The sequence below is a fragment of the Megalobrama amblycephala genome, linkage group LG3 (genome assembly GCF_018812025.1).
Source record: "Megalobrama amblycephala isolate DHTTF-2021 linkage group LG3, ASM1881202v1, whole genome shotgun sequence".
Lineage (NCBI taxonomy): Eukaryota > Metazoa > Chordata > Actinopteri > Cypriniformes > Xenocyprididae > Megalobrama > Megalobrama amblycephala.
Genome location: NC_063046.1, coordinates 16,278,149 through 16,290,831, shown reverse-complemented (window position 1 = coordinate 16,290,831; position 12,683 = coordinate 16,278,149). Strand labels below are relative to the sequence as shown.

General features: G+C 39.1%; 1 protein-coding gene across 5 annotated transcripts in view; it reads left to right on the top strand.

Annotated features, from left to right (window-relative positions):
• herc1 (HECT and RLD domain containing E3 ubiquitin protein ligase family member 1) overlaps positions 1–12,683 on the top strand; it is a 53,815-nt gene that overhangs the window by 32,006 nt on the left and 9,126 nt on the right. For 3 of the 5 annotated variants that reach the window (XM_048184257.1, XM_048184256.1, XM_048184254.1), the window contains exons 41-60: positions 83–199; positions 305–512; positions 672–793; positions 2,416–2,645; positions 3,006–3,274; positions 3,357–3,409; positions 3,541–3,741; positions 3,907–4,081; positions 5,923–6,190; positions 6,317–6,530; positions 6,914–7,170; positions 7,255–7,382; positions 7,479–7,615; positions 8,796–8,996; positions 9,122–9,252; positions 9,404–9,615; positions 11,709–11,829; positions 11,954–12,100; positions 12,215–12,316; positions 12,444–12,617. In XM_048184257.1, the coding sequence (XP_048040214.1) occupies positions 83–199; positions 305–512; positions 672–793; positions 2,416–2,645; positions 3,006–3,274; positions 3,357–3,409; positions 3,541–3,741; positions 3,907–4,081; positions 5,923–6,190; positions 6,317–6,530; positions 6,914–7,170; positions 7,255–7,382; positions 7,479–7,615; positions 8,796–8,996; positions 9,122–9,252; positions 9,404–9,615; positions 11,709–11,829; positions 11,954–12,100; positions 12,215–12,316; positions 12,444–12,617 (3,467 nt within the window). The remainder of the gene's footprint in view (positions 1–82; positions 200–304; positions 513–671; positions 794–2,415; positions 2,646–3,005; positions 3,275–3,356; positions 3,410–3,540; positions 3,742–3,906; positions 4,082–5,922; positions 6,191–6,316; positions 6,531–6,913; positions 7,171–7,254; positions 7,383–7,478; positions 7,616–8,795; positions 8,997–9,121; positions 9,253–9,403; positions 9,616–11,708; positions 11,830–11,953; positions 12,101–12,214; positions 12,317–12,443; positions 12,618–12,683) is intronic. The other 2 variants (XM_048184255.1, XM_048184258.1) reach the window with 2 other exon arrangements.

Here is a 12,683-nt window from a genome sequence, read left to right as displayed (position 1 = left end):
TTCTCAGACCTTTGTACCTGACTGTAGAGACATCCTCAGTCCTGTATAAAATAGCTGACTGTGTATGTTTGTTCTCTCCAAGCATTATCAGACCCCAGCAGTCGTCTCTCCACATCTCCACCTCCTCCTGCCATTGCGGTTCCACTGTTGGAAATGGGATTCTCACTCAGACAGATCATGAAAGCTTTGGAAGCAACAGGTAGATACTTACTTTCATAGAAATGTCATTTCTGATTCAGAATTTCTTCTTTCATCTTATGTTATCATATCAGATATTCAGAGCGTGTTCTGTGCTGTTCTGTAGGTGCACGTGGTGAGGCAGATGCTCAAAACATCACTGTGCTTGCGATGTGGATGATCGACCATCCGGGCACGGCAGAATCTGAGGAGGCTTCAGACCCCTGCTCCGGGGCAGCAGGAGGGGGTAAGAGCACAGAGAGGAGTTGCCTGCGCTCACCGGGAGACATCCCCAACGCTGATGCTGCGGAGATGGAGGAGGGATTCAGTGACAGGTACAATACCTACAGAATGTATGACATGACATTTATATTAGATGTCTTTAATGTAATTAAATAAATAATTGTTAGGTACAACGTACATATTGTGTTCACGTTGAATTGCAAAACATTATTTTGCCCATTTATCATTGCTTGACGTCCCTGTTCCTACAGTCCTGAAGGTCTTGATCAAGATTCGGCCTCTGCCTCTGCAGGCCCCACTCCCAGAGGACGCTCTGCAGCCAGCAGGAAACACCGTTTTGACCTCGCTGCACGCACTTTACTAGCTCGTGCAGGTACACTCTAGGGATCTGCGAATATACATGTTTTCCACTAGTTGTCTAATCAGTCTCAATGAAGCCCTGTGTAATTTAGCTGGTTCAACTGACCCAAACAGACTTGTATATACACTACCGTTCAAAAGTCTGGTGTTGGTAAGATTATTTAAAATGTTTTTTGAAGGAAGGGACACAAAGAAAGTTTGCATTTTAATATAGTTTAGTTTTAATATATTTTAAAATGTAATTTATTTCTGTGATGTTACAGCTGATTTTTCAGCAGCCATTATTCCAGTTTTCAGTGGCACATGATCCTTCAGACAATTTGGTACTCATGAAACTTAATTATTCTTATTATCAGTTGTTGAAAACAGTTGTTTTTTGTTGAATTTGTATACATTTTTAGGGTTATTTAATGAATATAAAGTTCAAAAGAACAGCATTTATTTGAAATAGGAATATTTTATAACAATGTAAATGTCTTTAGTGTAACTTGATCAATTTAATGCATCCTTGCTGATCACAGTGTTAATTTCTTAAATATACAGTACAGTCCAAAAGTTTGGAACCACTAAGATTTTTAATGTTTTTAAAAGAAGTTTCGTCTGCTCACCAAGGCTACATTTATTTAATTAAAAATACAGTAAAAAACAGTAATATTGTGAAATATTATTACAATTTAAAATAACTGTTTTCTATTTGAATATATTTCACAAAGTAATTTATTCCTGTGATGGCAAAGCTGCATTTTCAGCATCATTACTCCAGTCTTCAGTGTCACATGATCCTTCAGAAATCATTCTAATATGCTGATCTGCTGCTCAAGAAACATTTAATGTGTACAATTGTACAAAATATTTGTGTACAATATTTTTTTTCAGGATTATTTGATGAATAGAAAGTTTAAAAGAACAGTGTTTATCTGAAATCTAATCTTTTGTAACATTATAAATGTCTTTACTGCCACTTTTGATTGATTTAATGCATCCTTGCTGAATAAAAGTATTCATTTCTTTAATTTCTTTTCAAAAAAATAAAAATAAAAAATTTTTACTGACCCCAAACTTATGAACGGTAGTGTATAACGGTAGTGTATAATGCTACAGAAGCTTTGTATTTCAGATAAATGCTGTTCTTTTGAACTTTCTATTCATCAAGGAATTCTGAAAAAAAAAAGTACACAACTGTTTTCAACATTGAAAATAATCATAAATGTTTCTTGAGCAGCAAATCAGCATATTAGAATGATTTCTGAAGGATCATGTGACACTGAAGACTGGAGTAACGATGCTGAAAATTCAGCTTTGCATCACAGGAATAAATTACTTTGTCAAATATATTTAAATAGTACACAGTTATTTTAAATTGTAATAATATTTCACAATATTACTGTTTTTTACTGTATTTTTAATTAAATAAATGTAGCCTTGGTGAGCAGATGAAACTTCTTTTAAAAACATTAAAAATCTTAGTGGTTCCAAACTTTTGGACTGTACTGTATAAAAAATCTGAGTAACCTCGATCCTACAGAGGACTAGTGGTTTGGAAAATTAATGCATATATGCGTGTGTATGTATAATACAATTTTAGGTTTTAAGTTATAACAGTCTTCACAACACTAATATTGTTTTGTTGTGTAGCTGGACTGTACCGCTCAGTGCAGGCACATCGAACTCAAGCCCGTCGAGAAGGCTCTGGACTGCAGCAGGAGTCTGGGCCTCTTGGTGCACTGTACGACTTCAATCTGGATGAAGAGCTGGAGCTGGAATTGGATCAGGAAGCCATGGAGGCCATGTTCACCCAGGAGCTGGCATCCGACTCTGACATTCTGGGAATGTGGATCCCGGAGGTACTGGACTGGCCAACATGGGTGTGTGTGACAGCAGCCTGGGGCTGCCGCTGCTTTACTACTCACCTTTAACCCCTGCACGGCTGTACACAAACACACTCTTTACATTCGTTCAGAGATGCACATAGTGTACTCGCATGCAGTTTGCTCGCTCATGCCCTCATATTGGACACAGAGAAACTTCTGCTGAAGCGTAGCAGCTCTCGCACACTCACTAACACTGGTGCATGCTTTGCCGGCATAGTACAGAAGCAGCAGATGCATCCTGGGATGCTTCAGCCCTGATCCATGTTCTACTGGCTTTCATTTAGTTTCAAATGTTTGTTGCACAACTTGCTCTTCCATCTGACCGCAGTTTTGTTTCATATGCTTGTGTGTTAGCATGTGTGTGAGTCGGAGGACCGGGATGAGGTGGTCGTGTGTGAGCTGTGTGGGGTCAGCGTGTCCAGCTTCAACCAGCACATGAAGAAGAGTCACCCGGGCTGCGGTCGCAGTGCCAATCGTCAGGGTTACCGCAGCAATGGCTCCTATGTTGACGGCTGGTTCGGAGGGGAGTGTGGAAGCGGGAATCCCTATTACCTGCTCTGTGGCAGCTGCAGAGAGAAATACCTCAACATGAAGAGCAAGATCAAAGGACCGCTGCCTGAGAGGTAAGCAGTGTGTTTACATACATGTCTTGTCATAGCCGAATTCACAAGAATTTGATGTATTTTACTGATTTCTGTTTTTCAGGTATAAAGGTCAAGCCCCAGACCTGTTGGGAAAGCAAGACAGTGTATATGAAGGTATTAAAAGTGTCTACATGCAAGACCATACCCCAAAAACAAACAAAAAGAAATTTGCTAGAATTATTAACAGCCATTACTGATATTTTTCAGGGTAAATGAGTCTAAATATATGTGGTTTTGTCCTGCAGAGGACTGGGATATGTTGGATGTAGACGATGCAGAGCGTCTGACTGGCGAGGAGGAGTTCGAGTTACTCTCTGCTCCGCTGGGTCTTAGTGAGCGCAGACCTGTTCCTGAGGCTGTCCATTTTCCCGACACCGACCCTCTCGGAGCCTCTGTTGCCATGGTCACTGCCACCAACAGCATGGAGGAGACTCTCTTGCAGATAGGTACAATAATAACAGCACCAATGCAATTAAGTGACTCAGAGTGGTTCAGAGTATGCATCTCATTGATTTATGGTGTAAAAATGTCTATAATTTCACAGATATGTCTGTATTTTGTGAAGATGTTTCTCTATGGATATGCGCAAGTAAAACATATTCTGTCTGTAGGTTGCCAGAGCTCAGTGGATAAGAGTTCATCAGGACGGTTGTCTTTGGGGGAGCAGGCGGCAGGACTCCAGACGTCTGCTGATCGCCTTGTGGCTCTGAAAAGAGTCACTGCAGCTGCACAAGTCTTGTTGGCCAGAACAATGGTCATGAGAGCTCTGTCCCTGCTGTCAGTTAGGTTAGTGATGGTGTGGCTATTTTTACTTTCTAGGTTTGCTGTGCTTGTTTGTATGTATGTACAATTATTATTAATTGTTTATTAATTATTGTTATTATTATAATTATCATTCCCAATATTACTGGAGCAGTATTTACTGTGAACCGAGACACTGAAAACACAGGATCATAAGCTACTCGCATGTAAAAGAATTTAGATATATATAATTAATTAATTTTCTCTAGTTCACGTTGGCCACAATTATTGGCACCCAATTATTGCAACGTCCTTTTCCCAAGATAACAGCTCTAAGTCTTCTATAATGCCTGATGAGTTTGGAGAACACCTGACAAGAGATCAGAGACCATTCCTTCATACAGAATCCCTCCAGATCATACAGATTCCCAGCTCCATGTTGGTGGTGCTTCTCTTCAGTTCACTCCACTCATTTTATTTAGGGTTCAGGTCAGGGGACTGGGATGGCCATGACAGAAGCTTCATTCTGTGCTCAGTGACACATTTTTGTGTTCGTTTTGATGTTTGTTTTGGATCATTGTCCTGATGGAAGATCCAACCATGGCCCATTATAAGATTTCTAGCAGAAGCGGTCAGGTTTTGATTTTTATCTGTTAGTATTTGCTAGAATACTAACAGATAACATGGTATTTGCACGATACCATGTATCTGAACAAGATGTCCAGGACCTCCAGCAGAAAAATAGGCCCACAACATTAAAGATACAGCAATGTATTTAACCGTGGGCATGGGGTACTTTTTATCCATGTGTGCACCAAATCCATCTGGTTGGTTTGCTGCCAAAAAGCTCTTTTTTTTTTAGTTTCATCTGACCATAAAACCAGATCCCATTTGAAGTTCCAGTCGTGTCTGACAACTGAATATGCTGGAGATTGTTTCTGGATAAGAGCAGAGGATTTTTCTTGAAACCCTCCCGAACAATTTGTGGGGATGTAGGAGCTTTTTTTTTTTTTTTTTTTTTTTTTAAGACTTTCTGAGACTCAAGACTCAACTAATCTCTGCAATTCTCCAGCTGTGATCCTTGGAGAGTCTTTGGCCACTCAAACTTTCCTCCTCACCACGCATTAGGACGATTTAGACACTCGTCCTCTTCCAGGCAGATTTGTAACATCTTTAGTTGATTGAAACTTCTTAATTATTGCCTTGATGGTGGAAATGGGGATTTTCAGTGCGTTAGGTTTTTTCTTACAGCCACTTTCTATTTTGTGAAGCTCAACGATCTTTTGCTGCACATCAGAACTATATTCTTTGGTTTTACTCATTGTGATGAATGATTATGGGAATTTGGCCTTTGTGTTTACACATATATGTACTCCTGTGGAACAGGAACTCATGTCTGGACAATTTCATGCTCTTAGTAACCCTGATGTGCTAAAAAATGTAAATATGAATGGGAATATACTTCAGAGATATTTTACTCATAAGAATTTCTAGGGGTGCCAATAATTGTGGCCAACATGTATTGGAGAAAAACATTTATTTCATAATGTGAGTTTCCCTCCACTTTCAGTTGTTTTACTTTGATGAAATTTTGTGAATTTTTTGAATGAAAGAGCAAAAGGATAAACAATGCAGATTTATTTTCACAGCCGCCTTTGCTCAAATTTATTAAAGATGCCAATAATTGTGGAGGGCACTTTTTATATATATATATATTTGACCTTGTTTGAAAACAAAATTGCTTCATTTTTCATCTTTTTAATTAAACAATGGTTGATTGAACAAACTGTCTCTCTCTTTTTAAATAAGTTCAATTGACAACATTTTCTTAAGGATAAATATATATATATTGTATGTCTCTGTTAACTCGTATTTCTTCTCTTCAGCGGATCTAGTTGCAGTCTAGCAGCAGGATTGGAGTCTCTGGGCTTGACAGACATTAGGACTCTGGTGCGTCTGATGTGTTTGGCTGCAGCAGGTAGAGCTGGACTGTCCACAGGCCTTGCATTAGGCCCTGGATCCTCTGAGCGCCCACGAGGGGCTAGCAAGCCTACCAAACCCATCTCTTGTTTAGCATACCTCAGTACCGCCGTCGGCTGTCTGGCATCAAACAGCCCCAGCGCTGCCAAACTCCTGGTCCAGCTGTGCACACAGGTAGCCAGATCTTCTCATGAATATCTAGTAAATAAAGAGATGACAAAAAACTCTAAATCTTTTTTTTTTTTTTTTTTTTTTTTTTTTTTTTTTTTTTTTTCCCACCTTGCCTCACTTTTCCTTTAGAATCTGATATCAGCTGCCACCGGGATGAATCTGACCACAGTAGATGATCCAATCCAGAGAAAGTTCTTGCCCAGTTTCCTGAGAGGAGTAGCAGAAGAGAACAAGCTTGTAACATCACCCAATTTTGTGGTGACTCAGGCACTAGTTGCCCTGCTTGCCGATAAAGGTGCCAGGCTTCGACACGGATATGACAAGGCTGAACTGGAAAAAAGAGGTTAGTTAACATCTTGCTAGCCGCTTGAGAATGTCACCACATTTACTTATTTGCGTGGGTTGTTATTTGTGTGGTGTTTTTGTTATGTGAGTGTGTTTTTTGTTGTTGTTGTTGTTGTTGTTGTTGTTGTTGTTGTTTTTTCAGTCTTTTTTTATTATTTTGTTTTGTTGGGTTAAATCTCACAAATCTGTTGTTTGATTTGTTTGTTTTTGGCAGCAGAGGGCTTGTTAGTGAAAGCATTGTTGTGTTGCAGCTCAAAAACCACAGCCTTTGCTGCCAATTACCATCATTTTAATTTCTCACCTTTTTTTCTCATTGTGTGTCTGTGTGCACGTGTGTATGTTTCTCTCGCGGCCTGGCTTTGTTCCGCTCGGTCGTCACAGGGTTAATGTCGCCTCTCTATGCCCACCTCTCCTGTGCCCCCCTTGCTGTAGGCCCATTGGAGCTGGCAAATGCGCTGGCGGCGTGCTGCCTCTCATCTCGACTCTCGTCGCAGCACCGCCAATGGGCCGCGCAGCAGCTGGTGCGCACACTGGCGGCTCACGACCGAGACAATCAGAGCCGCCCGCAGACCTTCGCCGATGTAGCAGGAGACCTGCGGAAGTGGTCCACTTTCAGACTCGAGGCCCACCAGAGCAGGGTATGATTCCCACTGCGTTGTGTGTTTGCTGCGTTTTTACAGCACTGGATGGTTTCTGATGCTGAATCATTTGGTCTCTTGTAGGTGATCACATGTGGGTGGTGTAGTAAAAAAGGACTTCTAGCAACAAGCGGGAATGATGGGACCGTCCGCGTTTGGAGCGTGGCCAAAAACCAGTACACTCTGCAGCAGACATGTGTCTTTAACAAAGCGTGAGTTCCTCTATTTCTCCTAATAAGGCGTGTTCTTCACCCAGTGAAACTACTGTCTGAAAGATGATGTTTATGGTCTTCTGTATCTGTCTTTAGAGATGATACTTCAGAGGAGTGTATGAATAATCTAGGGTCACCAGGTGATCCAAACTTGGCTCCAGTGGCCTGGAGTGTCAGTGGGATGTACTTGGCTGCTGCCATGGAGAAAATAGTGAACATTTGGCAAGTCAATGGTATGTCACTCACCATCACCATATAAACTACTGGTTTAAGTTTGGGGTGCAAAGTTTTGGGGTTCTTTTTTTTTATTATTATTTAAAAGGTCTCTATGCTCACCAAGGTTGATTTGGTGCTCAAGAAACATTTCTTATTATCAGTGACTAAAAACAGTTGTTCTGTTTAATATTTTTGTGAAAACAGATACAATTTTTATATTCTTTGATGAACAGAAAGTTCGAAAGAACTGCATTTATTTAAAATAGAAATCTTTTGTATCATTATAAATGTCTTTACTATCACTTTTACTGGTTATCAGCCAATATTTGAGTTTTTATTTATTTATCAGTATTGGTTGATATTGGATATTTAATTTTGCTGCTCATTTGCTCTATTTTTACATTTTGATTACCTTTAAAAATATAAATTTTCCATACTGTACATTGTAATGTTGTTATGTCTAAATTCACTTGTAGTAGTTTTCAGTGTTTTATTTTTATACTCCAAATCTTTTTATTGGTTTTCAGTGACAGTACAGAATAGGACATCATAAAAAACATTTTCCATTATTAATCCCTTACATGACCCCCACCCCCCAAAAAAATGACAAGGAAGCAAAATAAAGAAATAATATTTAACAAAAAAAGTAAAAAAAAATTATATATTTTTTATAAATTTTAATTTTTTTTTTTTTTTTTTTTTTTAAATAATCTAATAGTTGAAAAATATGTACCATTGCCAGTTACAGGTGTGCAAGGTAAACCCTTAATGTAATTTAAGAAGGGATCCCAGGTCTTGTAAAAGGATTTAAGTGAACCAAAGAGTGAGCATCTTGAATTTTCACACCCAATACAGTAGAAAATGTCCTCTATCCACCTGTCATGCGTTGGAGGGGAAGCATGCTTGCTCCACGGTATAGCCCGTCTGGCCAAGATTGTAGTAAAAGCAATGACTTTACGATCTCTGGCCACCAAATCAGGCCTAGTGGAGACTCCAAATAGGGCTATAAATGGAACAAATTGTATACATTTTAATATCGAAAATAATTTATAAGTAAATAATTTATAAAATATTTGCTTATCAGTATTGGCCAGAATTTTAATATCGGTGTGATATTATATGATATTAATATGAAAATATTAATATGAAACTGATATTAATATCAGTTTAATATCACATTGTGTGTTTGCATACAAGGTGGGAAGGCCTCATTGGACGTGCAGCCTCACTGGGTGTCATCATTAGCTTGGCCGGAAGAGGAGGCGGGGTCTCTGTGGGGCGGGGAGCCTCGAGAGGTGCTATTGGTGGGTCGCATGGATGGGACATTGGGACTTCTTGAGGTTCTTGATGATTCTGATATGCAGAGAACTGAACTCCAACACTGCTTCAGGAAAGACGGTACTGACATTTTTTTAAATCCATACTAATGCATGTGATTATACCCATTTTATTCTAGCATTTTTAAAACTGTATACAAGATTGCTGTAAGTGTTTGTATCCATGTATGTTACTGATCTCTACAGTGGCCGTGATGCAAATCGCATGGTACAGCGAGGACCGGCCCTTTGCAGTTGGATATGCTGATGGAAGGCTTCTGATTGGCTCTAAGGAGCCTTTAGAGAATGGATCTGTGGTGGTTATTGATGCCCATAAGGTTAGAGTCATGATTCATCATAAACTAACACGCATATAAACAAGCATTCACACACAGTACTTTGACACATTCTTGTCTGTAAAAATCCATGTGTGCCTTCATTTCACTGACCATCAAATCTTTGTTCTCTCTTTGTGTGTTGTGACTGTAGGAAAGCATCAGTTCATTGCGCTGGGCTCCAGGTGGGCAAGTGTTAATAAGCTGTGCTAAAGAGGAGATTGTGCGTCTGTGGACAGGGTCGGGGACAGGTTTGGGCCAAAGCTGGACATGTCTGCAAAGTATCGCCCACCCTGCTGTTGTCAATGCTGTTGCCTGGTGCAACCTGCCTGGTCAAGGACCTAAACCTCTCAACATGTTTGCCACGTATGTCCAGACAGACAGTGTGCACACTAATACATAAGAGTGCTAAATACAATAGAGTTGTGCAGGGATGACATATTTTTGTAGGCTAACCAGGAAGTTAGCATCACCCTGGTTCCCTCAACAAAAACCCATTAGGATCTTTCCATTGGCTTTTGGATTATTGCCAAAAAAAAGGTCTGTGACTAACAAAAGCTTATGATTCTTACCTGTTTTGTTCATCATGATAATCTTCATAAATGAACACAACTTTTATGAAGGCTATAAACAAACTGCACCACGGTTGCATGACTTTAACGCCACCATCACTAAGCTTCCGACAACTCTTTCAGTCTTTGATTAAAAAAAAACATTTCCCCTATAATGGTTATAAAGGTTTGCAAGAGCAAACGATATAATGGTTTGCAAGAGCATGCTTATAAACACAACAGGGCTATAAAAATGAGGACTAGCGAGCTGGTGAGTTTATTTATTCAGCTGATGACGTTTAACGCCCCCAACAACCTCTGTATGTAGTTCCATTTAGCCACTTGTTAGCAGGCACCTTTTACAAGATAAGTAAAAGCTTTAAAACAATCACAAGAGTGTATTACTGATGTATTTTATATCATAGAATAAAACATGAAAATATCTTGAGCTTGTGTTCACCACAGACCTTATTTTAAGTATTTAATTAAAAACTCCTTCAAAAATCTCATTGACTTCAGGACGATGGAACTGGAAGAGCTAAAATATTAAAGGTGCCGTAGAACGTCTTTTCAAAAGATGTAATATAAGTCTAAGGTGTCCCCTGAATGCGTCTGTGAAGTTTCAGCTCAAAATACCCCATAGATTTTTTTTTATTAATTTTTTTAACTTCCTATTTTGGGGCATCATTAACTATGCACTGATTCAGGCTGCGGTCCCTTTAAATCTCTCGCTGCCTGCCCTCCCGAGCTCTCGACTATAAGTGCAGTAATACAGTGCATAAACAAAGTTCACACAGCTAATATAACCCTCAAATGGATCTTTACAAGATGTTCGTCATTCATGCTGCATGCATACATCGATTCATGTGAGTATAGTATTTATTTGGATGTTTACATTTGATTCTGAATGAGTTTGAGGCTATATGCTCTGTGGCTAACGGGCTAATGCTACACTGTTGGAGAGATTTACAAAGAATGAAGATGTGTTTATGAATTATACAGACTGCAAGTGTTTAAAAATGAAAATACTTTCACTTGTCTCCGCGAATACAGTAATAAACGATAGTAACTTTAACCACATTTAACAGTACGTTAGCAACATGCTAACGAAACATTTAGAAAGACAATTTACAAATATCACTAAAAATATCATGTAATCATGGATCATGTGAGTTATTATCGCTCCATCTGCCATTTTTTGCTATTGTTCTTGCTTGCTTACCTGGTCTGATGATTCAGCTGTGCACAGATCCAGACATTAATACTGGCTGCCCTTGTGTAATGCCTTGAACATGAGCTGGCATATGCAAATATTGGGGTCATACATATTAATGATCCCGACTGTTACGTAACGGTCTGTGTTATGTTGAGATTTGCCTGTTCTTCTGAGTTCTTTTAAACAAATGAGATTTACATAAGAAGGAGGAAGCAATTGAGTTTGAAACTCAACATCTTTTCCATGTACTGAACTCTTGTTTACTCTTGGTAAATTTTTGATTCTAGGGCACCTTTAACTCCTTTCCGGGTTTTGGCCTACAAAAATACATAATTTCCGCAGCACTCTATTGTGGTTTATTTAACGAGGTGAAATGTTAATCCAGCAGAAATAAGCTACCATTCAAACGTTTGAGGTCGAGAGATTTTTTTAAATGTCTATGAAAATCTTTTGCTTACCAAGGCTGTATTTCTAAACCTTACTGTTATTGATTTATTTTTTTGGTGAATTTGCAATGTACATTTATTTTTCCAATTACAGAAATCAAAATTGAAATGTTTCTAAGAGCTTTTTTTTTATCACAAGTGTATAATAATATTTTTCTGTATTTCTTTTCATATAAATGTGTCCTAAATTAAGAATACCATCATTAAAACATTAAGGGATGTGTACTAAAAATCTTTGTCTCACAGATGTTGTCAGAACGGCCTTGTATCTGTGTGGACGGTACCGCAGGACCCTTCGTCATACTCACAGTCCAACATTGCCTGCCCTGATGCATGGTGGGAATCAGAACCAAAATCCAAACTGATGGTAATGTGTTCATATGTATAAGCAATTTAAAAACCTCTGAATTACATATTGCTATTTTTTTCTTCCCTGTCTGTTAGTATTTATGTTTGTGTGTTTTGATGTGACTTCCCTGATCTCTCTCCAGCTGGACCCTCAGCGGTGTGAAGGAGCAGTGTGTGTGTTCCTGCTGCGGGGTCATATGACTCCTGTGCGGACAGTGGCGTTCAGTCCAGATGGGCTAGCTTTGGTGTCTGGAGGGGTTGGTGGACTTTTGAACATCTGGTCATTGCGGGTCAGTGTCTATCTTTATAAACACTTACAGGCTAACTTAAAATACCAATAAACTTGAAAGCATCAATATTGAGATTTCATAATGATATGTTTGTGTGTACGTTTATATATGTAGGATGGATCAGTGCTGCAAACAGTAGTTGCAGGATCTGGAGCTATTCACAACACAGTTTGGATCCCTGACGTGGGTGTAGCTGTCTGCTCCAATCGCTCAAAGGTAAAAGAATCCTGAATGTTTTCAATTTTATTTGATTTCATTTTGATGAGTTTTTTTTTTTTTTTTTTTTTTTTTATCAAATATCGAGAAAAGATGTTGTTTATTGGAGTCTGTATTTGTTCTGCAGGATGTGCTGGTTGTTAATAGCTCAGCAGAGTTTATGGCAAACAATCACGTATTAGCAACCTGCCGCACGGCGCTGAAGAAGCAGGGCGTTGTGGGACTGAATATGGCTCCGTGCATGAGAGCCTTCCTGGAGAGACTTCCCATCATGCTTCAGGAGCAGTACGCATATGAGAAGGTACACAAAACCGACAACATTTTCGTGAATACTATTCATGTAAAAATGAAAAAAATAGGGAGATTG